Source organism: Anomaloglossus baeobatrachus, chromosome 4, assembly GCF_048569485.1.
Source record: "Anomaloglossus baeobatrachus isolate aAnoBae1 chromosome 4, aAnoBae1.hap1, whole genome shotgun sequence".
In the NCBI taxonomy this organism is placed as follows: Eukaryota; Metazoa; Chordata; class Amphibia; order Anura; family Aromobatidae; genus Anomaloglossus; species Anomaloglossus baeobatrachus.
The window spans coordinates 299,921,712-299,947,445 of NC_134356.1; the positions used below are offsets into that span (position 1 = coordinate 299,921,712).

The window sequence follows — 25,734 nt, forward strand, 5'->3', positions numbered from 1 at the left end:
TTTGTTATATCAACCCATCGGTCGGCGTACTGAGATCACATCACGGGCACACTGATAGGCGAATAAAATGGCACACCCCATTGCCAGCATGCGCTATATGCCGCTGTCAGAGTTTGACAGCAGCATTTAACAGGTTAACAATCGCGGCCAGTGCATTGCAACACCCGCAATTGTTAGAGGCAGGTCCTGGCTGTAACACACCGCCTTAACCTGCAGTGTATGGAGCAAGTTTCCCCAGTGAGCCCACTCCATAGACTGGCTTCTGACTTGCCCCTTACATGTATGGAGGATGTCATGAAGGAGTTAACAGTAGCGATAGTAGATCAACTCTGATTGTCGCTGTTACAAGCAGAAGCCGGATGTGTCGTTTAGCCAACTTCTGCTGGGTATAGAAAGCAGGCTCAGCTACTAAGCCTGCTAAGCACATGATTGATGTACAGGTATGTCACATGTTAAAAAGCATCCTTGAATTTGATTATAATTTGATGAATTTAGCAGAAAATCTGCCAGGGGTAAAAGAAATACAAAATAAAAAAAATGACATTTAAAAAATGCAAATGATGAATCGGGGTGAAAGTTTATTAGTGGTCACTGTACGCAAATAGCAGCACCACTCTGTCACTGCAGTGCAATACTACATCGGTAGAACAAACCTTGAATGCTCTGGGAGTTACGTAGCTGTATTTCCCGGACCACATTTGCTTGATAAGCTCTGCATAAGACTTGGCGATTTCTCCTCTCATTCCTAAAGGGTTGTCCAGGTTCAACTCATCTTGATACTTATCATTAAGGAAGTACTCTGTTAGCGGTGGAGTATTGCTCAAACACTGGAAAGAAGGGACACGGTGATGTACATTCTCACTACTCACAGATACATTAATACAAGTGGATGGCTCCTGAACGCAACTCGCTGTTTAAAGATAATCTGTCTGTTTTTGCTATGTAATCTGAAGACAGCTTGCTGCAAGGGTTAAAACATAAAATTCAGGGATGCCTGTCTTGTAAAGGTCCGACCTATCGTTTATAAGGTAATTTCAATCTCCAAGATCCAATCCCATTATGTAGTAGGTATATTAATAATAATCTATATATATATATGGGCGGCACGGTGGCTCAGTGGTTAGCACTGCAGTCTTGCAGCGCTGGGGTCCTGGGTTCAAATCCCACCAAGGATACCATCTGCAAGGAGTTTGTATGTTCTCCCCGTGTTTGCGTGGGTTTCCTCCGGGTACTCCGGTTTCCTCCCACACTCCAAAGACATACAGATAGGGACTCTAGATTGTGAGCCCCAATAGGGACAGTGTTGCCAATGTATGTAAAGCGCTGTGGAATTAATAGCGGTATATAAATGAATAAAATTATTATTATTATATATATATAATTGCCTTATTCTGTCTGTCTGGCTTGCTCCAAAATGACGTCATTACAGTGACAACATGTAACGCGTTGGCCGCTTGGCTCGGCGCCGCCCCCTGTAAGCGTTGGCTGCTCGGCCACACCCCCCGCACACTGCGCCCGCTTGGCACTGCACCCGCTCGGCCACGCCCCCCGTACACTGCGGCCACGCCCCCACACACTGCGCCCATTGGCCACGCCCCCACACACTGCGCCCCCTTGGCCACGCCCCCACACATTGGGCACCTATACACCTCCCCCCAGGTCTACTCCACCTATTAGACACCTCCCCCCAGGACTACTCCACCTATTAAAAACCTCCCCCCAGGACTACTCCTCCTATTATACTCCTCTCACCTCAGGACTACTCCACCCATTATCCTCCTCTCCCCCCCAGGACTACTTCTCCTATTATACTCCTCTCACCTCAGGACTACTCCACCCATTATCCTCCTCTCCCCCCCAGGACTACTTCTCCTATTATACTCCTCTCTCCCCAGGACTACTCCTTTTATTATACTCCTCTCTCCCCAGGACTACTCCTCCTATTCTCCTCTTCTCACCTCGAGGAATGCTCCTCCTATTATCCTCCTCTCCCCCCAGGAATACTCCTCCTATTATACTTCTCTCCCCCCAGGACTACTCCTCCTATTATCCTCCTCTCCCTCCAGGACTACTCCTCCTATTATACTCCTCTCTCCCCAGGACTACTCCTCCTAATAACCTCCTCTTTCCCCACGACTACTCCTCCTATTATACTCCTCTCTCCCCAGGACTCCTCCTCCTATTCTCCTCCTCTTACCTCGAGGACTGCTCCTCCTATTATCCTCCTCTCCCCCCAGGAATACTCCTCCTATTATACTCCTCTCTCCCCAGGACTACTCCTCCTATTAGACTCCTCTCTCCCCAGGACTACTCCTCCTATTATCCTCCTCTCTCCCCAGGACTACTCCACCTATTATACTCCTCTCTCCTCAGGACTACTCCTCCTATTATTCTCCTCTCCCCCCAGGACTACTACTCCTATTATACTCCTCTCTCCCCAGGACTACTCCTCCTATTATACTCCTCTCTCCTCAGGACTACTCCTCCTATTATCCTCCTCTCTCCCCAGGACTACTCCTCCTATTATCCTCCTCTCTCCCCAGGACTACTCCTATTATACTCCTCTCCCTCCAGGACTACTCCTCCTATTATACTCCTCTTTCCCCAGGACTACTCCTCCTATTATACTCCTCTTTCCCCAGGACTACTCCTCCTATTATACTCCTCTCTCCCCAGGACTCCTCCTCCTATTCTCCTCCTCTTACCTCGAGGACTGCTCCTCCTATTATCCTCCTCTCCCCCCAGGAATACTCCTCCTATTATACTCCTCTCTCCCCAGGACGACTACTCCTAATAACCTCCTCTTTCCCCAGGACTACTCCTCCTATTATACTCCTCTCTCCCCAGGACGACTACTCCTAATAACCTCCTCATTCCCCAGGACTACTCCTCCTATTGTCCACCTCTCCCCCAGGACTACTCCTCCTATTATCCTCCTCTTTCCCCAGGACTACTCCTCCTATTATACTCCTCACCTCCAGGACTACTCCTATTATACTCCTCTCTCCCCAGGACTACTCCTCCTATTATACTCCTCTCTCCTCAGGACTACTCCTCCTATTATCCTCCTCTCTCACTAGGACTACTCCTCCTATTATCCTCCTCTATCCCCAGGACTACTCCTCCTATTATCCTCCTTTCTCCCCAGGACTACTCCTCCTAATAACCTCCTCTTTCCCCAGGACTACTCCTATTATACTCCTCTCTCCACAGGACTACTACTCATATTATCCTCCTCTCTCCCGAGGACTACTCCTCCTATTATCCTCCTCTCTCCTCAGGACTACTCCTCCTATTAGACTCCTCTCTCCCCAGGACTACTCCTCCAATTATCCTCCTCTCTCCCCAGGACTACTCCTCCTATTATCCTCCTCTCTCCCCAGGACTACTCCACCTATTATACTCCTCTCTCCTCAGGACTACTCCTCCTATTTTCCTCCTCTCCCCCCAGGACTACTCCTCCTATTATACTCCTCACCTCCAGGACTACTCCTCCTATTATACTCCTCTCTCCCCAGAACTACTCCTCCTATTATACTCCTCTCACCTCAGGACTACTCCACCCATTATCCTCCTCTCCCCCCCAGGACTACTCCTCCTATTATACTCCTCTCTCCCCAGGACTACTCCTCCTAATAACCTCCTCTTTCCCCACGACTACTCCTCCTATTATACTCCTCTCTCCCCAGGACTCCTCCTCCTATTCTCCTCCTCTTACCTCGAGGACTGCTCCTCCTATTATCCTCCTCTCCCCCCAGGAATACTCCTCCTATTATACTCCTCTCTCCCCAGGACTACTCCTCCTATTAGACTCCTCTCTCCCCAGGACTACTCCTCCTATTATCCTCCTCTCTCCCCAGGACTACTCCACCTATTATACTCCTCTCTCCTCAGGACTACTCCTCCTATTATTCTCCTCTCCCCCCAGGACTACTACTCCTATTATACTCCTCTCTCCCCAGGAATACTCCTCCTATTATACTCCTCTCTCCCCAGGACGACTACTCCTAATAACCTCCTCTTTCCCCAGGACTACTCCTCCTATTATACTCCTCTCTCCCCAGGACGACTACTCCTAATAACCTCCTCATTCCCCAGGACTACTCCTCCTATTGTCCACCTCTCCCCCAGGACTACTCCTCCTATTATCCTCCTCTTTCCCCAGGACTACTCCTCCTATTATACTCCTCACCTCCAGGACTACTCCTATTATACTCCTCTCTCCCCAGGACTACTCCTCCTATTATACTCCTCTCTCCTCAGGACTACTCCTCCTATTATCCTCCTCTCTCACTAGGACTACTCCTCCTATTATCCTCCTCTATCCCCAGGACTACTCCTCCTATTATCCTCCTTTCTCCCCAGGACTACTCCTCCTAATAACCTCCTCTTTCCCCAGGACTACTCCTATTATACTCCTCTCTCCACAGGACTACTACTCATATTATCCTCCTCTCTCCCGAGGACTACTCCTCCTATTATCCTCCTCTCTCCTCAGGACTACTCCTCCTATTAGACTCCTCTCTCCCCAGGACTACTCCTCCAATTATCCTCCTCTCTCCCCAGGACTACTCCTCCTATTATCCTCCTCTCTCCCCAGGACTACTCCACCTATTATACTCCTCTCTCCTCAGGACTACTCCTCCTATTTTCCTCCTCTCCCCCCAGGACTACTCCTCCTATTATACTCCTCACCTCCAGGACTACTCCTCCTATTATACTCCTCTCTCCCCAGAACTACTCCTCCTATTATACTCCTCTCACCTCAGGACTACTCCACCCATTATCCTCCTCTCCCCCCCAGGACTACTTCTCCTATTATACTCCTCTCTCCCCAGGACTACTCCTTTTATTATACTCCTCTCTCCCCAGGACTACTCCTCCTATTCTCCTCTTCTCACCTCGAGGAATGCTCCTCCTATTATCCTCCTCTCCCCCCAGGAATACTCCTCCTATTATACTTCTCTCCCCCCAGGACTACTCCTCCTATTATCCTCCTCTCCCTCCAGGACTACTCCTCCTATTATACTCCTCTCTCCCCAGGACTACTCCTCCTAATAACCTCCTCTTTCCCCACGACTACTCCTCCTATTATACTCCTCTCTCCCCAGGACTCCTCCTCCTATTCTCCTCCTCTTACCTCGAGGACTGCTCCTCCTATTATCCTCCTCTCCCCCCAGGAATACTCCTCCTATTATACTCCTCTCTCCCCAGGACTACTCCTCCTATTAGACTCCTCTCTCCCCAGGACTACTCCTCCTATTATCCTCCTCTCTCCCCAGGACTACTCCACCTATTATACTCCTCTCTCCTCAGGACTACTCCTCCTATTATTCTCCTCTCCCCCCAGGACTACTACTCCTATTATACTCCTCTCTCCCCAGGACTACTCCTCCTATTATACTCCTCTCTCCTCAGGACTACTCCTCCTATTATCCTCCTCTCTCCCCAGGACTACTCCTCCTATTATCCTCCTCTCTCCCCAGGACTACTCCTCCTATTATACTCCTCTCCCTCCAGGACTACTCCTCCTATTATACTCCTCTTTCCCCAGGACTACTCCTCCTATTATACTCCTCTTTCCCCAGGACTACTCCTCCTATTATACTCCTCTCTCCCCAGGACTCCTCCTCCTATTCTCCTCCTCTTACCTCGAGGACTGCTCCTCCTATTATCCTCCTCTCCCCCCAGGAATACTCCTCCTATTATACTCCTCTCTCCCCAGGACGACTACTCCTAATAACCTCCTCTTTCCCCAGGACTACTCCTCCTATTATACTCCTCTCTCCCCAGGACGACTACTCCTAATAACCTCCTCATTCCCCAGGACTACTCCTCCTATTGTCCACCTCTCCCCCAGGACTACTCCTCCTATTATACTCCTCTCTCCCCAGGACTACTCCTCCTAATAACCTCCTCTTTCCCCAGGACTACTCCTCCTATTATACTCCTCACCTCCAGGACTACTCCTCCTATTATACTCCTCTCTCCCCAGGACTACTCCTCCTATTATACTCCTCTCTCCTCAGGACTACTCCTCCTATTATCCTCCTCTCTCACTAGGACTACTCCTCCTATTATCCTCCTCTATCCCCAGGACTACTCCTCCTATTATCCTCCTTTCTCCCCAGGACTACTCCTCCTAATAACCTCCTCTTTCCCCAGGACTACTCCTATTATACTCCTCTCTCCACAGGACTACTACTCATATTATCCTCCTCTCTCCCGAGGACTACTCCTCCTATTATCCTCCTCTCTCCTCAGGACTACTCCTCCTATTAGACTCCTCTCTCCCCAGGACTACTCCTCCAATTATCCTCCTCTCTCCCCAGGACTACTCCTCCTATTATCCTCCTCTCTCCCCAGGACTACTCCACCTATTATACTCCTCTCTCCTCAGGACTACTCCTCCTATTTTCCTCCTCTCCCCCCAGGACTACTCCTCCTATTATACTCCTCACCTCCAGGACTACTCCTCCTATTATACTCCTCTCTCCCCAGAACTACTCCTCCTATTATACTCCTCTCTCCTCAGGACTACTCCTCCTATTAGACTCCTCTCTCCCCAGGACTACTCCTCCAATTATCCTCCTCTCTCCCCAGGACTACTCCTCCTATTATCCTCCTCTCTCCCCAGGACTACTCCACCTATTATACTCCTCTCTCCTCAGGACTACTCCTCCTATTATCCTCCTCTCCCCCCAGGACTACTCCCCCTATTATACTCCTCACCTCCAGGACTACTACTCCTATTATACTCCTCTCTCCCCAGGACTACTCCTCCTATTATCCTCCTCTCTCCCCAGGACTACTCCTATTATACTCCTTTCTCCCCAGGACTACTCCTCCTAATAACCTCCTCTTTCCCCAGGACTACTCCTATTATACTCCTCTCTCCACGGGACTACTACTCATATTATCCTTCTCTTTCCCCAGGACTACTCCTCCTATTATACTCCTCTCTCCACAGGACTACTCCTCCTATTATCCTCCTCTCTCCCCAGGACTACTCCTCCTATTAGACTCCTCTCCCCCAGGACTACTCCTCCTATTATACTACTCTCCCCCTAGGACTACTCCTCCTATTATACTTCTCTCCCCCAGGACTACTCCTCCTTTTATACTCCTCTCCCCCCAGGACTACTCCTCCTATTATACTCCTCTCTCCCCAGGACTACTCCTCCTATTAGACTCCTCTCTCCTCAGGACTACTCCTCCTATTATCCTCCTCTCTCCCCAGGACTACTCCTCCTATTATCCTCCTCTCTCCCCAGGACTACTACTCCTATTATACTCCTCTCCCCCTAGGACTACTCCTCCTATTAGATTCCTCTCTCCTCAGGACTACTCCTATTATCCTCCTCTCTCCCCAGGACTACTCCTCCTATTATACTCCTCACCCCCCAAGACTACGCCTCCTATTATCTTCCTCTCCCACCAGGACTACTCCTCCTAATAACCTCCCCTTTCCCCAGGACTACTACTCCTATTATACTCCTCTCTCCACAGGACTACTCCTCCTATTATCCTCCTCTCTCCCCAGGACTACTCCTCCTATTATCCTCCTCTCCCCCCAGGACTACTCCTCCTATTATCCTCCTCTCTCCTCAGGACTACTCCTCCTATTATCCTCCTCTCTCCCCAGGACTACTACTCCTATTATACTCCTCTCCCCCTAGGACTACTCCTCCTATTAGATTCCTCTCTCCTCAGGACTACTCCTCCTATTATCCTCCTCTCTCCCCAGGACTACTCATCCTATTATACTCCTCACCCCCCAAGACTACGCCTCCTATTATCTTCCTCTCCCCCCAGGACTACTCCTCCTATTATCCTCCTCTCTCCCCAGGACTACTCCTCCTAATAACCTCCCCTTTCCCCAGGACTACTCCTCCTATTATACTCCTCTCTCCCCAGGACGACTACTCCTAATAACCTCCTCATTCCCCAGGACTACTCCTCCTATTAGACTCCTCTCTCCCCAGGACAACTCCTCCTATTGTCCACCTCTCCCCCAGGACTACTCCTCCTATTATCCTCCTCTTTCCCCAGGACTACTCCTCCTATTATACTCCTCACCCCCCAGGACTTCGCCTCCTATTATCCTCCTCTCCCCCCAGGACTACTCCTCCTAATAACCTCCTTTTTCCCCAGGACTACTCCTCCTATTATACTTCTCTCCCCCCAGGACTACTCCTCCTATTATCCTCCTCTCCCCCCAGGACTACTCCTCCTATTATCCTCCTCTTTCCACAGGACTACTCCTCCTATTATCCTCCTCTTCCTCTAGGACTACTCCTCCTATTATACTCCTCTCTCCCCAGGACGACTACTCCTAATAACCTCCTCTTTCCCCAGGACTACTCCTCCTATTAGACTCCTCTCTCCCCAGGACAACTCCTCCTATTGTCCACCTCTCCCCCAGGACTACTCATCCTATTATAATCCTCTCCCCCCAGGACTACTCCTCCTATTATACTCCTCTCTCCCCAGGACGACTACTCCTAATAACCTCCTCTTTCCCCAGGACTACTCCTCCTATTATACTCCGCTCTCCCCAGGACTACTCCTCCAACGCACACTGCACAAAACATACCTCCCCCCAAAACACACATGCACCCCACACACACACACACCCTCACAAACCGCGCAACACACACAGCACCACACACACACAACGCTTCAGCCACACAGCGCTCCACAAACAACGCAACACACAAACAACACCGCTCTCACACACCGCCACACCCAGACAACACCCAGAACATTTACAGTGCCCTACACAAACACTTGGCAACTACACACAACAACATCTATATATATATAAACAAAAATCATACATTAACTACACAATAAATTCTAGAATACCCGATGCGTTAGAATCGGGCCACCTTCTAGTAATAATAATAATAGCAAATATCATCAATTAAAAATGTAGTATAATTCTCCTGATATAGTGATGCCATTTACGTCATGTGCAGGGCATTTTAGCTTAAGTATCCATGGTTATGTCCACTCATATACTGATAGTTAGTTGCTCGTGGCCGTAACCTTGGATACCTACGATGCAATGCCCTGCACATGAGGTAAGAGACATGGCTATATCAGGAGAACTATACTACATTTCAAATTGGGAGGTATCTGCTAATATTATTATTATTACAAATTTTCTCTCCAGGACAGGAGACAAACTCTAGCGCAGCGCCACCTATTGGAAGTAGCGATCCTAAAAGCCAAATGTGGATTTTTAACAATCCTTTGCATATGACCTAGGATATATAAACCAGGTCAGAATCCCAATTTGCAGACACGGTGTTTCGGGGTGCTTGCCCCTCGTCCGTGCAAAGTATGGGGTGTCTGATCTGGCTCATGAGAAGCTTTGTGGGGACCACGGGGGAAAACTATTCTCCTTAAGGAGACTTTGCAAGCCAGTCTGGCTGCCAGTAAGGGGACTTATAGCTGCCATGCCCCTCTGCAAAATATTCAAATTGTCTCTCCAGGAAAGGAGACAAACTCTATTGCAGCGCCACCTATTGGAAGTTGTGATCCTAAAAGTCAAATGTGGATTTTTAACAATATTATTATTACTACACCTACTACATATTGGGATAAGATCTTGGAGAAGGGAATACCCCTTTAAGCGGCAAGACTCATCATTGCTCGGACTACAATGTCACACACACGGCAGTTCGGTATACCCCTGATTGGCACCTTACTGTTACTGTACAACCTCTATTGAGGGCCTGGTGTGGGCGGGACAGCTCTCTCAACTCTGCTACATAACTAAATCTAAAAATTCTGATTGCGTCAGAACGCTGCACCCAGTAATCTAAGTGATAAATAGTTGGATTCAAGATCTCTTGTGTACAACATAATGTTCTTAGATGAAAGGCCCTGTCTCACACAGTGAAATCGGCGGCAGATCTGTGGTTGCAGTGAAATTGTGGACAATCAGTGCCAGGTTTGTGGCTGTGTACAAATGGAACAATATGTCCATGATTTCACTGCAACCACAGATCTGCCAAAGATTTATCTCTGTGTGTGACGGGGCCTGAAGTTGCAAAAACCTGCTGACAGATTCCCTTTAAGTGGAATCAAGTGATAGCCACTGGAATGACTACTCTAAAGCGGGCTTTACACACTGCGATATCGGTCCCGATATCGCTAGTGTGGGTACCCGCCCCCATCTGTTGCGCGACACGGGCAAATCGCTGCCCGTGGCGCACAACATCGCCTAGACCCGTCACACATACTTACCTTCCTAGCGACGTCGCTGTGACCGGCGAACCGCCTCCTTTCTAAGGGGGCAGTCCGTGCGGCGTCACAGCGACGTCACTGAGCGGCCGAGTAATAGCAGCGGAGGGGCGGAGCTGAGTGGGACGTAACATCTCGCCCACCTCCTTCCTTCCGCATAGCGGCCGGGAGGCAGGTAAGGAGAGCTTCCTCGTTCCTGCGGTGTCACACGGAGCGATGTGTGCTGCCGCAGGAACGAGGAACAACCTCATTACTGCTGTAGTAACGATTTTTGAGAATAGACCCCCATGTCACCGATGAGCGATTTTGCACGTTTTTGCAACGATGCAAAATCGCTCATCGGTGTTACACGCAACGGCATCGCTAATGCGGCCGGATGTGCGTCACCAATTCCGTGACCCCAACGAGTTCGCATTAGCGATGTCGTAGCGTGAAAAGCCCCCTTAACCCTGACTTTTAGGTATCACTTCTGGAGAAGAGATATGTAGAAGACCATCCATGGTTTGTATGCAGAGGCTCAGTGCACAGGAGCAGTTCTTATAAAGCAGCTCGTTCCTGACTCAGAAGCACCTCCTGTATATGTGTGTTATATAATCATACACAGATCCATGTGTTTGTATGGCTCCCAATTCTGACAATTTACTGATACTCTGATGTCTTTCTCTTTATCACTTCCACTTCTCTGCAGCTCATGACATTTTATTATCCCACTTCATAGAGAGTGGATATGTCTTAATAGCTAAAATTCAAGCTGTAAAAGCATTTCCCAGCCTGGCACTTGTGGTATTATCCAACATTAGAGTGAAATGAATGATATTGTACCTGAATTGCAGAATTCATAAAACAAGTGTTCCCCAGGTTACTTAGGCCACAAAGTCCTGGCTGCTCATTGTGTCTTCCGGGCTCAGAGTATTCATAGTTCTTGTAGGCAGCATATGAAGGTAGGCAATAGTTAGAATTTTTCACACTGGAAAAAAACCCCGCATGGTTAAATGCAAATGGAATAACGTTGCCAGGAATTCCAATAATTTCTCTTAAAATATATTTATACCCAGAAATTGTATGTGTTCCCTCGATTTTCTATAGGTACATCCAAACTTAAACATTTAATATTAAAACATATCCAGCAGCATTTGATCAATGATCTGCGTTTTAGTGCTCTTATATGCCGTTTCACTATTCAATATTGGCTATTTAATTACGGACGATACAGCTAAATTCCCAGGGCTGCTGGTGTATCTAAAAGCCAATGCAATAAGAAAAAGAACTATTTATAGCTGTTCAACAAGGACAGTACGATCTGATGTTCACAAGCCGGAAACAGAGAAGACCAATGAAGGATTAGGTGATCTATACAGCTATACCCCGCGGGGAAACTTTCCACAGTGCACAACTTAATCCGAAAATCAAGGATGGAAAATGCCAAAATACATCTATGGTGACATTACCTTCCAGTTTCAGAGAGAAAAATAGAAACATACATTGAATAAAATAGAGGCAGAAAAGATTGAGGCAGACACACTCATTGTAAAAGAAAGAATAATCCAAAAATAGTCCGTAACTACATATATAGTGACTCAAAAATGATCGTGTTAACGCCCTCAAAAATGTTCTGGGTGAAATAGTGGAAGAGAATGAGGGAGAGAACAATGATTCGCCTTCTTCTGTACAGCATTTACACATTAAAATCATATAACTGATGACATGATCTTTGACACCATAAATTTCACTGGCTTAAAGGGAATTTGTCAATAAAATCAAGCCCCTAAACCATATAGATGGACGTGAAGATCTTTGAATTGTAAATTAATTTACACATTTATATTTTTTACCAGGTGCTGCATTCCTGAGAAATTAGCACTTTAATTCATATGCTAATGAAGCAAAGCCTTTTTTTAAATTTATTTTTACATCACTATAGAGACGCAGACAGCGTGTATGAATCAAAGCAGTCACATGCTGTCACACAGGGAGGAGGCGCGGTCTGACTGCAACCAATCAGAGAAGCCAGGGCTGCCAGTGGTAAGCAGTGAATATGTATGAAGGTAATGAGCGTCCCCGGAAGAATTGTTACAGTTGTGCAGAAAACTCAGTAAGTATAATGATCCAGCCTTATTCTCTATTTTCTTTATTTTTCTTTTTTTTTTTAAAAATTATCCGAATGGCCGAATACGGATAGTTTCACGGAGTTCCCTAAGCTCTCTGCGTTTGGGGCCGGTGCACGGATACTAAGTTTCCCTACGGATCTTGAATTTTACAGTCCGGGTTTGCCCATCACTACTGGAATCAAGGTCTCTGTATATACATTCTGCTGCTCTCATATGGGGTAACAGAAACCTCGTGACAGATTCCCTTTAACACCAATTACGCTTTCCTTCCTCTATCCCTATACATTTATGCAGCTATTTTCAGTGCAATTCTGGGATATTTTACTTAAAAATTGATTGCCTCTAGTATGAAATAGTGTGAATTTAAAGGGATTGTCTGGTCTAAAGTGACAAGTCTGCAGTCTCTCTGTGTCACTTTATGTGACTGCAGATTTGTGAGTCCTTACCTTGTGTGCACTGTGAGGATTCTCTGGTCTCAGAGCCGAGAACAGGGGTCACATGAGCGCAAATATGCCATATGCATATGCCTGGACAGGGTCCGACTAGACTGATTTTGTCACGCTCAATGTAAGTGTATTACATTGAGTGACTGCAGGCTTGTTGTTTTAGACTGGACAACGCCTTTAAAGGCGTTGTCCAGGCGTATAATACCAAAGACCTAAACTTAGGATAGATAATATATTGGTGGGTGTCTGACACATAGCACCTCCATTAATCAGCTGTTATCAGGTCCGAAGGCGTTCGGATGTAATCCTTGAAGCACAGCTGCATTCAATGTGTTGCGTCTGCGATTGAGAACTGTAAATCAGCTTCTATTCTCAAATTCTTCTTTTGTATGCGTTAACAATACACGGAACACAAAATCATTTCAGAAACTTAGGAATTGAGGAAAAGAAAAAAGCAACATGTAAATGTAGAACTGTAGTGAGATTTCTTGCTACTGGGAGATGCTTAGAGAGAAAACGCTGAGCGTGTGTATTCTCATCTTGTCTGGAATCAAAATGCAAATTCATCGTCTTCACCGAAGCAGTAAAATTACTTTTTTTTACCCAAGTCCATTAAAATACAAATTACCCATTACACACAGCTTCTGGCACAGTCTCAGGTTCAATAATGAGACTTTATAACAATCCATTTATGATGCCTTGACCATGAGTAGTAAATTATTAGCACAAAGGTAGTTTAAAGAAGCGCGTTTGGATACTGAAAAGCTGGCTAGGTATGTATCAAATACACATATGGTGTCACAGTATGTTGTGTGGAAACCTAGGCTGTCCCGCAGTGATTGGGGGTCAGGCGTTACCTACATGGGAAAGTACATCACTGAAGGAAGAGTCAACAGCGTTAGGGTATGTGCGCACGTTGCTTTTTACCTGCTTTTTACCTGCTTTTTTGCTGCTTTTTCTTCTGCGCTGTTTAATGCCAAAATGGATGTGTTCTTCTATTCAAGCAAAGTCTATGGGAATTTGGGTTTCTTGTTCACACTATGTTGTTCAAAATGCTGCCTTTTTGTGGCAGAAGTTTGGTCAAAAACTCAGCTTTTCAAAGAAGCAACATGTCAATTGTTTTTGCCATTTGGGTTTTGCACTGCAAAGCTGAGTTTTTGACCAAAGTTCTGCCACAAAAAGGCAGCATTTTGAACAACATAGTGTGAACAAGAAACCCAAATTCCCATAGACTTTGCTTGAATAGAAGAACACATCCATTTTGGCATTAAACAGCGCAGAAGAAAAAGCAGCAAAAAAGCAGGTAAAAAGCAGGTAAAAAGCAACGTGCGCACATACATGGTCTGCTTCAAATGAGAGTCAAATGCAAGTTGTAACATGCATTGAAGTAAAGAGCAACAAAAACAAGTCATGCTGGTGCAAATCACGCCATTTTCAATACGCTTGAAAGAAAAAGAAAATCAACTGCAAACATGCAGAAAATTGTATGTTCTTGTTAAATTGTTGTCAAAGGAATAATTAGATAGGAATTTATACCTCGTTATTCACTGGAGAACTAAACTAGTTTTAGGAATAATTTCTCAGAAAGCATGCAAGTTAGTAGAGGAGTAGGTTTTTCTTTGCATCTTATAATGGACCAGTATCCCTTCCAAAAGTCAGACTACAAAAAAATGATAGAACAAAACCAATTGAATAAACAGGTCCATTTTTTTCACAAGCCATATGTATGAATGGTCACCAAAAGAAACCAAAGGAAAGACAGAAAGACCTTCATATCTCATAATTATCACACCTGTATCAAATTAAATCCACAAAAATTTCATTTCATGATTGTGAGGCAAATCCCGGGATATGAAGATGAATTATGACTTCCAGTCATAATCGCTCATCACTCCCTGGCAGTGCCCCCCTCCCTTCTTGTCCTCAATGTCCAGCATCTGTGAAGGTGTCACATCCCATGGCCATCTCCTATGATATGGAAATTAGGTGATGTGGGAACAATGGACACAGGATGACTCCCTGCCGTGACCCTGTGGTAGGAGCTGCTATCTAATTAGCAAGCTTGGAAGTATCCAGACAGAACGACTCCAGTAAAAAATGGTTCATATCTCGCAAGCCATATTTCCGATAAATATGGCAACCATAAAAATGGTGTCTCCGCATGCGGACGATGCTGGCACACCCTTTTTATGGGAGCGGGAGCTTGGGAAATACCCCAGGCGTGGTATCAGCCAATGGGGAACTAGTAGACAAGTCATGAGTCCTCTCATTCTGTAGCTAAATTCATAACTGTCACAATGAGAGCATTGGCGTCCGCCTACGACGCTCCCAGGCCAAGTTATGGCCATATTCCATGTTGTGGATTTTGTCCATAACTCCAGCCAGGGGTGGAGCAGTGCTCCCTCTGAGGTCACGAAGGTAGGAGGGGACCTGGATTTGCCCAGGTTGATAACCCTACTTCGGCCATTTTCCAGTGTTCTTTCGCTGGGGGTCACGTGCAGGAAACATCTGTGGGAGTTCCTAGAAACCTGGTCTACAGCGCCCCCCTGTGGCCAGACGCACAAGGTAACTGATTGAATTGCATACCTGTTTGTAAACCATGTTTTATCTGTAACTGTACTCTGACATATGTATATTCTGTAGATTCCCTATTGTATATATTGTAGTTTCTAGTGTGCTTTAGGCTGATTAAATTATATAATTAATCTTGGGCTGTTCTGTTATCTCGATCTTGAATCCCACGTCCGTGTGTTCGGCTAATAGTTACCGTGAAGCGGTTGGTGGCAGCGAGTTGTGCCAAGGATTATTGTGGGGAGGCCAGTGAGATTCGGGGAGGTTTTATATATTCCGCCCGCGGAGGTCGGGGAAATATATACCCTACTCTCACCGGGGACCCTTCAATAATCGGCATAAGTAGTATAGCGGCCTCCTTGCTTATCGTCGGCCAATTCCATAATTGGCCTGACTATAAGAGGGGCGCTAGAGAGCGCGTCACGTGCTCTGTCTGTCGGTCGGGAGGTATAAAGGAGGGGTGACCCCCACTTGTTACCCCCCGATTGTGACGTACTGGTAGCCAGCGCGGGGGATTTCTGAGTGACCCCCCCGGTGGTTTGTGACAATGATCATAAAGTGCAATTTTATTGGTAAATATAAAAAAATTTATTAAAGGGATATCATCCGGAAAAACACAGGATACAGAGTTTGTAAAATCACAGTAAAAACAGGGGGGGGGGGGGGTTTGGGGGTGTCTGAAGGGTCAGACTCAAAAATCATTAACATATAAGGGAAAATCCATTGGATGTATTTAGACCAAGACAATGGATCAAGCAGCCAATTTGCATGCGATGTAGGGGGTTCCAATAAGTGTTACACATACTCAGTCACATGAATCCTGACTGTATGGCAGCATCTGAATGCATCCAATGGATTTTCCCTTATATGTTAATGATTTTTGAGTCTGACCCTTCAGACAACCCCCCCTGTTTTTACTGTGATTTTACACTCACTCTCTGTATCCTGTGTTTTTCCAGATGATATCCCTTTAATAAATTTTGTATATGTATCAATAAATTGCACCTTATGATCATGAAATTAAATTTTTGTGGATTTAATTTGATAGAGGTGTGATAATTATGAGATATGAAGGTCTTTCTGTCTTTCCTATAACAAAATGATGGTTAAAGGGAACCTGTCATCAGAAATTTAGCTTGAAACCTAAACGTTTCCCCCTCTGCAGCTCCTGGGCTGCATTCTAGCAAGGTTCCTGTACTTTTTGTGGCCCCTTTTAAACCAAATTAAATACTTTATAAACTTGTACCTTTTGCTATGTTATTTTGTAAATCGTCCATGGGGGCGGGCTCTCTGCTGACCGTTGCTGTCCCCCTCCGCTCCATTTCATCCATCAGGACGCCGCCCACTGCGCCCGAGGTGCCGCCCACGCCAGTATCGCTGGTAACGTGTGTCACAAGCACGAGATTATGGGCGGTGCTGTGATTTCATCACAAGTGCCCGCCCATAATCTCAAGGACGCGCTTTCCCCCACTGCCTCCAGCGTTCTGCGCAAGCGCTCGCCGGCCAAATGACCTGACGTCACCTCCTTCCCATCTTACCCTGCAGCAGGGCAAGATGGGAAAGAGGTGACGTCGGGTCATCTGGCCAGCAAGCGCTTGCGCAGAACGCTGGAGGAAGAGGGGAACGTGCGGTCACGAGGTTATGGGCGGCACTTGCTGATGACACTCACAGCGCCGCCTATAACCTCGCGCCTGCGCAAAACGTCACCAGCGGTCACACGTGCACACAGTGCACAGTCCGGCTACAGTCGCACAGCGCATGCGCGGGACCACGGGCGCCCAGGGGCGGCGTCCTGAGATATGAAATTCAGCGTTGGGGAGCGGCGTAAATCTGCTGGAGGAATAGCAACGGTCAGCAGAGAGCCCGCACTCATGGATGATTTACAAAATTTATATAGCAAAAGGTACAAGTTTATAAAGTATTTAATTTGGCTTAAAAGGGGCCACAAAAAGTACAGGACCCTGCTAGAATGCAGCCCAGAAGCTGCAGAGGGGGAAACTTTTAGGTTTAAAGCAAAATTTCTGATGACAGGTTCCCTTTAACTCCAAATATATTAGAGTGAAGCTCCCCCTTAAAGTGAAGTTCCATCTCAGAGTGAAGATCCCCCTTAGCATGAAGCTCCATTTTTGCTGTTTTAACTTATTGCCTTAGTTATAACTTAAATAAGTAACGCAACTGGTCACTTTTTCTTCTGCAAAATAAAATAAAAAATAACAATTCTATCTGGGATCTCGGTGGTAGACTGAGCCTTACTGTTGGACGGGCTTTACTTTAAAGAAATAGTGAGATTAATTTTTATTAGGTGATAGTCACTTTAAATAGGAACATTTTCTTCCCTTTATTATGTGTGTCAAACGTAAAAATTAAGACACCAATGCAAATAAATGCATAACATTAATCATCCAAGGCGTCAGAGATATCAAAAACTTGGAATGAATAGTAAAAAACACTAAAAAACCAAATTAAGCGGAGAAAAAAAATAAACTTGCAGGAAAGCGAAATTGGGACAAGTTGTGATTTACTGGGAAGGCAAAGAGCAAATCCACTCAAAAGGACGACGTTGGGTACAACACACTCCAGGCCACGGTGCTTACTTTCTGTTGCTGAAGTTGCTATAATTATTTGAGAGGGATGGAGTAGATATCTTTGGTAATGCTGAACATTGTGGTGCACCTGCAGATCTTCAAGACATGGAGACAGTGAGGAGGAATGGTGGATTAGGACAGAGTCAGGAAATGAAAATTGTGAGCCACTCACGAGACCAATGATACTTGCATCAGTTTCTAGATAAAGACCCTAGTCAGTGATGGAGTAATGCAATATGATGCCTGACTAGGACAGTCCTAACACAGAACATATAAACCATACAGAAGGAAAGTGAGAAAAGAAACATATCATACATGCCTACTGTATAGGTATACTATATCTGTGTGCACTTGGACAAAAATGTTTTTTTTATATTATATATACACACACACACACACACACACACACACACGGAAAATTACGTATTTGATACATTGCCGATTTTGAAAGTTTTCCCACCTACATAGAATGGGGGTCTGTAATTTTTATTGTAGGTACACTTCAACTGTGGCAGAATGAATATAAAAAAACAAAAACCAGAAAAATCACATTGTGAGAAGCCCTCCAACTCTGCACACATTACCTGTATTAATTTCACCTGTTTGAATTTGTTGCCTGTGTAAAGGACACCTGTCCACACAATCAATTACACTCCAACCTCTCCACCATAACCAAGACCAAAGAGCTGCCTAAGCACACCAGGGATTAAATTGTAGACTTGCATGAGGCTGGGATGGGCAACAGTACAATAGGCAAGAAAGCTTGGTGGCACAACTATTAGAAAATGGGAGAAACAGAAGATGACCGTGAAACTTACTCGGTCCGGGATTCCATGCGAGATCTCGCCTCATGGGGCAAGGATGATTCTGAGAACGGTTAGGAATCATCCCAGAACTACAAGGGATGACCTGGTTAATGACCTGAAGTGAGCTAGGATCACAGTCTCAAAAAGCTGACGTTTTCATTAATAACATTATCTTTTTTGCAGTGTTGTGGCGTCCGAAAAAATCTCAATTCTGGAGTCTTCAGTTTTTTCTTGTTACCAGATATTCATGGACGCGCAGAAACCAAATAGGTTTATTGTTAAGATTTCAGATTGTGGAGAGAAAAACCAAAGCAACAAAATTATTATTATTATTTTCTTATTATTTAATTTTTTACTTTATTAGTCCTTTTAGGTGACTTAAAACTGCAATCATCCGATCACTTACACAACAATTTTGCAGTACATAGTTGAAAATAACGGTCTCCTATGAATGCCACAAGCTGGTCTACACAGAAGTACCATCATGGCAGGCATGAGGATCTTCACCAGGCCTTCATATGTCATAGCACTTAGAGATAAGGGAATCGATTTGCGATTTCATGTCCAGGTCAGTGGTACCTGGTGGCTAGATGGAAGGCCCACTGAACTGGATTCTGGACCAGAGTCCTGCAAATTGATGTGTTCAATTGTAATGGCAACCCTTTGCCACCTGGCAACGGCGTCATGGGGGGCCAATGGGCAGGTTGATCAGCACTCCACAGGGCCGTGCTCTGGAAATGTTAATGTCAGAGATTGACAGCAGAATTAAAGAGTTAACAGCAGGGAACAGCTATCATCTGCTGGGAATTATGCAAGTTCAGTTTCTGAGCCGGTGTCAATGTCAAGAACTTAATATGACTTGATATGTCATATCTCAGGAAGGAATTAATTAAATTAACGCTAATATTATTTTGAAGATATAAATGGTAACATTTAAATTTTGCTATGAATTTTGTCTTTAATATTTTGGAATTGTCCACAGCAGGTCCACCAACTTATATGAACACCATCCCAGTTAAATCCAGAAATCAATACACATGGTGAAGACACTGGTTAGGTGAACTAACCCTATCTGTGATCTTTAGGATACACTCTTATTTAGTGCCAACCTTTATACATACAGAAACTATATGTCATATTCCGGTCTTAAAGGAGTTGTCCACTACTTGTTCATTCTCTTTGTTCGCCCCCTTAAAAAGAAGCCTATACTCACTTCCGGTGCGTGCCGGTTCCAGTGATATCTGAAGCCGCATTTTCGAGGCCCACATGACATTGTTATTACACGCGGGCCCCGAGACCAAATCAGAGCCAGCTTCCTTTTCCCTGCCTTTGGACGTTTGAGAAGGAGGTCAGTGCAGCATTCACATTCCGCTAAAATGACTAAAGGCAGGGAGACAGACGCCAGATGCTGATTGATTGCGGGGCCTGCGTCTCATAAAAATGTCATGTGGCTTCAGACATTGTGGGAACAGAGGACTATATATATTTTTTATGGGGGCGAACAAGGGCAATGAGGAGGGGTTGTCCAAGTCCCCTTTAAGACTAATATTAGTACACAAAGAATGTGAACCCACTTCATAGATGTTTGCTAGTGTTTCTGAACCTAGATATGACCAAAACATTTCCCTCGTCAAGAACTGCCTACTTTGTATTGTCCCAAACCTCTAGATAATAGTAATAGATCCTCTAAATCCACGGATTTCTCTGGAAAACTAAAGGGATGTAAACACGGTCATCCTCTTTTTCTTTCAAGAGTCATAACATATGGACATATTTTTGCAAGAAAAACTGCAGTTTTGAATGCCACCATTCATTTTTATATATGGTTTAGTGAAAAACATGAAAAATTCCAAGTGGGGTGATGCGGTAAAAAAAAAAAAAAAAAAATATCCCTACCATTCTGCCACTGTTTCTTGCATTTCATTTTTATGTAGTTTCATGTTCAGTAAAAATGACCTGGTATCTTGACTCTGCAGGTCAGGACGATTACTGCTATAAAAATTAGTTTACTTATTTATTTTTTTATTTGACTGCTTTTAAAATTCTGGATAATTTATTTGATGATCATTTTCCAAGACCTGGAATTTTTTAATTTTTTTTTGGATAATGGGGGGGGGGGGACACTTTATTTTTGCAGGGCAAGCTGAAGTTTTTAATGGTACTAATGAAAGTTTCCATGTTCACACGTTATCGTCTCATTTATTAAACTGTTCTTTCAATTTATATGTACCAGTGGATCATGCTGAATATAAAAATTCAAGTGTCATTAAAAATAAAAAAAAAAAAATCTCTAAGAATTGATAAAGAGGTTGTCCTTGGCTGTTGTCCCATATGTGTTCAACATCCGCGGGTCCACCGGCAAGTTGGCCCCTGCTCCTTCTGTCTGGCATTGACTGTGTTGCTGATGTCATGTTGAAAACCAATCAGATGTGCTTGTGGGAATGCCTCCTTCAGAGCTGCTGAGTTCACCGATTGGCTGCCATGCCATCTGCGATGCCGTCAATGCCAGATACCGGAAGCAGCGGTGGAGACATGTACCAGGACAAAGTGAGCAAAGAGCGATTTATGTTTTAACAAACTGCAACCTGGGTAGAAATTTTCTGAAAGGGAACAACCCCTTTAAAAGAGAAAGTACAATCTATATTATTTATATAATAATTTAAAACCAGATAGTAGAGCATATTCTTTTGTTTTCTTCCCTCTTTCTGTTGTTAATTTAGAATTATAAATTCTATTTTCTGTACATGGGTAACTTCTAGTCTGAGCTTCTTTTACCAGTAATTAGAGATAGGTTTTCCAAAATGTTAGATTTTTTATATACATAAAATGAGATGGAGAAAAAAACCCCAAAACAAACACCTTAAAAATATGTTTACCATAAAACTGAAGCTACACAATAGTTAATCTTCTAAGGATACAATAATTTTAAAACTATAGAACAACAGTAAAACTGATTTATCATTTAAAGCGGTTGTCCACTACTTTTTAATTGATGCACTATCCTTAGAATAGGTCATCAATTTCTGATCGGCCAGGGTTCGACACCCCGCACTCCCACCGATCAGCTGGTCTCGGTCTCAGCGGCGGCAGCAGGCAGCCAGAAATGCTCAGCTCCGGCACTGCTCCATCTTCTGATAGTGGCTGCGGCCAGGTACTGCACATCTGCCTCCCATTCAGATCAACAGGAGGCAAATTTGTAGTATCCGGCCGTGGCTGCTAACAAAACGGAGCAGATGCGGAACACTGAACATTTCCGTCTGCTTGTTACCGCTGGGACCAAGGACAGCTGACCGGTGGGGGTACAGGGTGTTGGACCCTGGCAGACCAGACATTGATGACCTATTCTACGAATAGACCATCAATGTAAAGTAGTGGACAACCTCTTTATCCTCCACTGTGAATGTCCTGTTGCCTTTGATTTAAGAAAATTAAGTGACTTTTAATCTACATATGTCCAATTAAACAAATAAGCAACTTACTTCGGCATTGAACCTCTTGGCCACTGACCATCTTGGCTTCTCTGTTCTATTACCAACATCTGTGCAAAAAGAACAAACAAAACAGAAATATAAAAGCTTACAAAACTAAAAAGCATATTCCCTTAAGTGGCTGTTACACTGAAAAGCAGTATTACAAGATGGCCATTCATGGAAATGACAGTCCATTTATGAGAATGCCTCATCGAGTCTAGGAAAACAGGAGTTACTATGGAGAAGCTCTTTCTTGGAACATAGACGGAGGGGTTAATATATCAAATTTAAAAATGGGTGATTTGCTTAGAAAATTTCTTCGTTGGAAGACCCAAAGGTTAAAAAGAAACATTATCCTCACAGTGCCAATACATAAAATTTTCAAATGACTCAAGTCCTTCAAAATAGGAGTGATTCCTAAGCGGAACGTCCTCTAGAGTATAAGGTTAATAGGTTTTTAAACACAAGCACTTTGAAATTAGGGCTTATTAAAATCTGCAGTCATTTTTGAGATTCTGACACTTGTTTACAGTAGACTGGCTATCACGGCTCTCAAGAAGCGGTGGCCGAACTACTTCTACTACTTCTCTTTGATTAAGCACTGCACTGAAGCTGTCCAGATTTCTCAAGCGCGCTCTTAATTCCGACAGCTTGAGTGCAGTGCTTACAAGCTGGACCGCTGATGGGGACGGTCTCCTGGGCAACGAGTTGTATAAATAAACAAAAAACTGTAAATCTATTTAGAATGTCGGAAAATTTTAGTAGTAAATGCGAAAGCTCTTGTTTTTACAAGCACTATCTGAAAATACCTCTCTAGGAAGATAAGGATTGAATTTTTAAACAACACTTTCAATTGGAAAAGACATTCAGCTATCATTCAGCTAACAGATCAATGTCCTTAACATGGACTCCTCTTTTTTTATATTAGAACTAGAGATACCATATTTTTCGGACTATAAGACGCACATTTTCCCCCCCAAATGTTGGGGGAAAGTGGGGAGTGCGTCTTATAGTCTGAATGTAAGGCTGCAGAGAATGAGGGTGCTGCGGTGGAGCAGGTCATCGGTGGCATGAGCAGGTTGTAGCAGCCTGCCGTGACCACGTGGGCCCGCTCATTTCATATGCACGCCCATCATCCCGCCCATCATCTCTCAGCGCTAAAGCCGGCGCTAACAAGTGGGCGGGGTGATGGGCGTGGGGTGCACGCATAATAAACAGCCGGTTCGCATGATCACCCCTGGCAACTACAGCCTGGAGTGATCATGTGCGGCTGTATTCACTGCTCCCCGCGCATCATTATCAGCCCGGGGTGTAGTGAATTAGTATACTCACCTATCACCGTTCCCCTGCAGCTTCGCGATGTCCTCCTGTCTGCCAGCCAGCTGATCTGTGTAGAGAGCGGGGAGATCAGCGATGATGTCATCGCTGTGCGCGCCGCTAGTGTCCACACTGATCAGCTAACCGGCACAGACAGGGAGACATCATGATGCTTCAGGGGGACGGTTCCACACAGGTCAGCGGCGCTGCTGCTGAGACAGAGAAAAAAAGATGATCGATACTGCAGGGAGTGAGGAAAGTGATTATAAATGTTTATTTTTTTTCTGTGCCAACGGATACAGGCCATATACCAGGATGGGGGTATATTATGAGCAGGATGGGGGGTATATGAGCAGGATGGGGGGTATATGAGCAGGATGGGGGGTATATGAGCAGGATGGGGGGGTATATGAGCAGGATGGGGGGGTATATGAGCAGGATGGGGGGGTATATGAGCAGGATGGGGGGGTATATGAGCAGGATGGGGGGGTATATGAGCAGGATGGGGGGGTATATGAGCAGGATGGGGGGGTATATGAGCAGGATGGGGGGTATATGAGCAGGATGGGGGGTATATGAGCAGGATGGGGGGTATATGAGCAGGATGGGGGTATATGAGCAGTATGGGGGGTATATGAGCAGGATGGGGGGTATATGAGCAGGATGGGGGGTATATGAGCAGGATGGGGGTATATGAGCAGGATGGGGGTATATGAGCAGGATGGGGGGTATATGAGCAGGATGGGGGTATATGAGCAGGATGGGGGGTATATGAGCATGATGGGGGGTATATGAGCAGGATGGGGGTATGTGTGAGCAGGATGGGGGCTATATCAGCAGGATAGGGGGATATATGAGCAGGATAGGGGGTATATGAGCAGGATAGGGGGTAAATGAGCAGGATAGGGGGTATATGGGCAGGATAGGGGGTATATGAGCAGGATGGGGGTTTATATGAGCAGGATGGGGGGTATATGAGCAGGATGGGGGGTATATGAGCAGGATGGGGGGTATATGAGCAGGATGGTGGGTATATGAGCAGGATGCTAGTATATGAGCAGGATGGGGGTATATGAGCAGGATCATATACAAGGCAGGAGGATCATTAACAGGATGGGGTACCTTAGTAGAGAATTTGGAGACATTACCCCCAAAACAGTGTCAGCAGCAGATCCTCACCCCATAACAGTGTGTCATGACCACATTTTTTGCTTAAAATTTTATTTTCCTCCTCTAAAACCAGGGTGCGTCTTATAGTCCGAAAAATACGGTAAGCGAACCCAAGGTTCGGTTTTCGAACTGAACTCCAACTCTAAAAAACAGGGCTCGGGTTCGGCGTTTGAATATTTTACGTGCGAACTTAACTCGCACAAGCAGCGCTGTGCTCAGGTACACTCAGTGTTCAGCCCAGTGCAAGCTGTTTGCAGTGTTTGAGTGGTGCACACCGAGGGTAACAACAGCATTATCAAATGTAGTGTGCAACCCCAAACAAAAATGTGAAAATGCCTGCCCACCCTCCCCCACAACTGATCTGGTTATGGCTGGTTGCATGTGGGAGGAGACTCAAACTGCCAATCATTGTTTCTGAACCTCCTTGAGCAAGGTTCGGACACATGGAGGTTTGGTTCATTTGGTGCCAGTGAACTGAACCTACAAAGGTTCGCTCATCTTTACTAGAGATGAGAGAACCTGAAAAGTAAAGTTTGGTGTTTGGAGTTCGGATGCCTTACGTAGGTGGACTACTCGCTTGAGCATCGCTGTACTCGGGTACGCCGAATCAGTGACTTCCATTGGGGTTCAGAACCAAACTTTATCCAAAGTCCGGCTGAAGTCACCGAATCAAATTTCAACGGGTCTGCTCATCTCTAATTAGAACATCAAAGCAGGGTAAAGCGGGCTTTACACACTGCGATATCGGTCCCGATATTGCTAGTGTGGGTACCCGCCCCCATCTGTTGCGCAACACTGGCAAATCGCTGCACGTGCCGCACAACATCGCCCAGACCCGTCACACATACTTACCTGCCCAGCGACGTCGCTGTGACCGGCGAACCGCCTCCTTTCTAATGGGGCGGTCCGTGCGGCGTCACAGCGACGTCACTGAGCGGCCGCCCAATAGCAGCGGAGGGGCGGAGCTGCGCGGGACGTAACATCCCGCCCACCTCCTTCCTTCCGCA

General features: G+C 45.5%; 1 protein-coding gene across 4 annotated transcripts in view; it reads right to left on the reverse strand.

Annotated features, from left to right (window-relative positions):
* Window positions 1–25,734, reverse strand: part of USP15 (ubiquitin specific peptidase 15) — a 174,443-nt gene that overhangs the window by 50,585 nt on the left and 98,124 nt on the right. For 2 of the 4 annotated variants that reach the window (XM_075344942.1, XM_075344943.1), the window contains exons 6-9: window positions 22,250–22,308; window positions 17,974–18,060; window positions 11,077–11,221; window positions 654–827 (exon numbers count right to left, since the gene is read on the reverse strand). In XM_075344942.1, coding sequence (XP_075201057.1) covers window positions 654–827; window positions 11,077–11,221; window positions 17,974–18,060; window positions 22,250–22,308 — 465 coding nt within the window. The remainder of the gene's footprint in view (window positions 1–653; window positions 828–11,076; window positions 11,222–17,973; window positions 18,061–22,249; window positions 22,309–25,734) is intronic. The other 2 variants (XM_075344945.1, XM_075344944.1) reach the window with 1 other exon arrangement.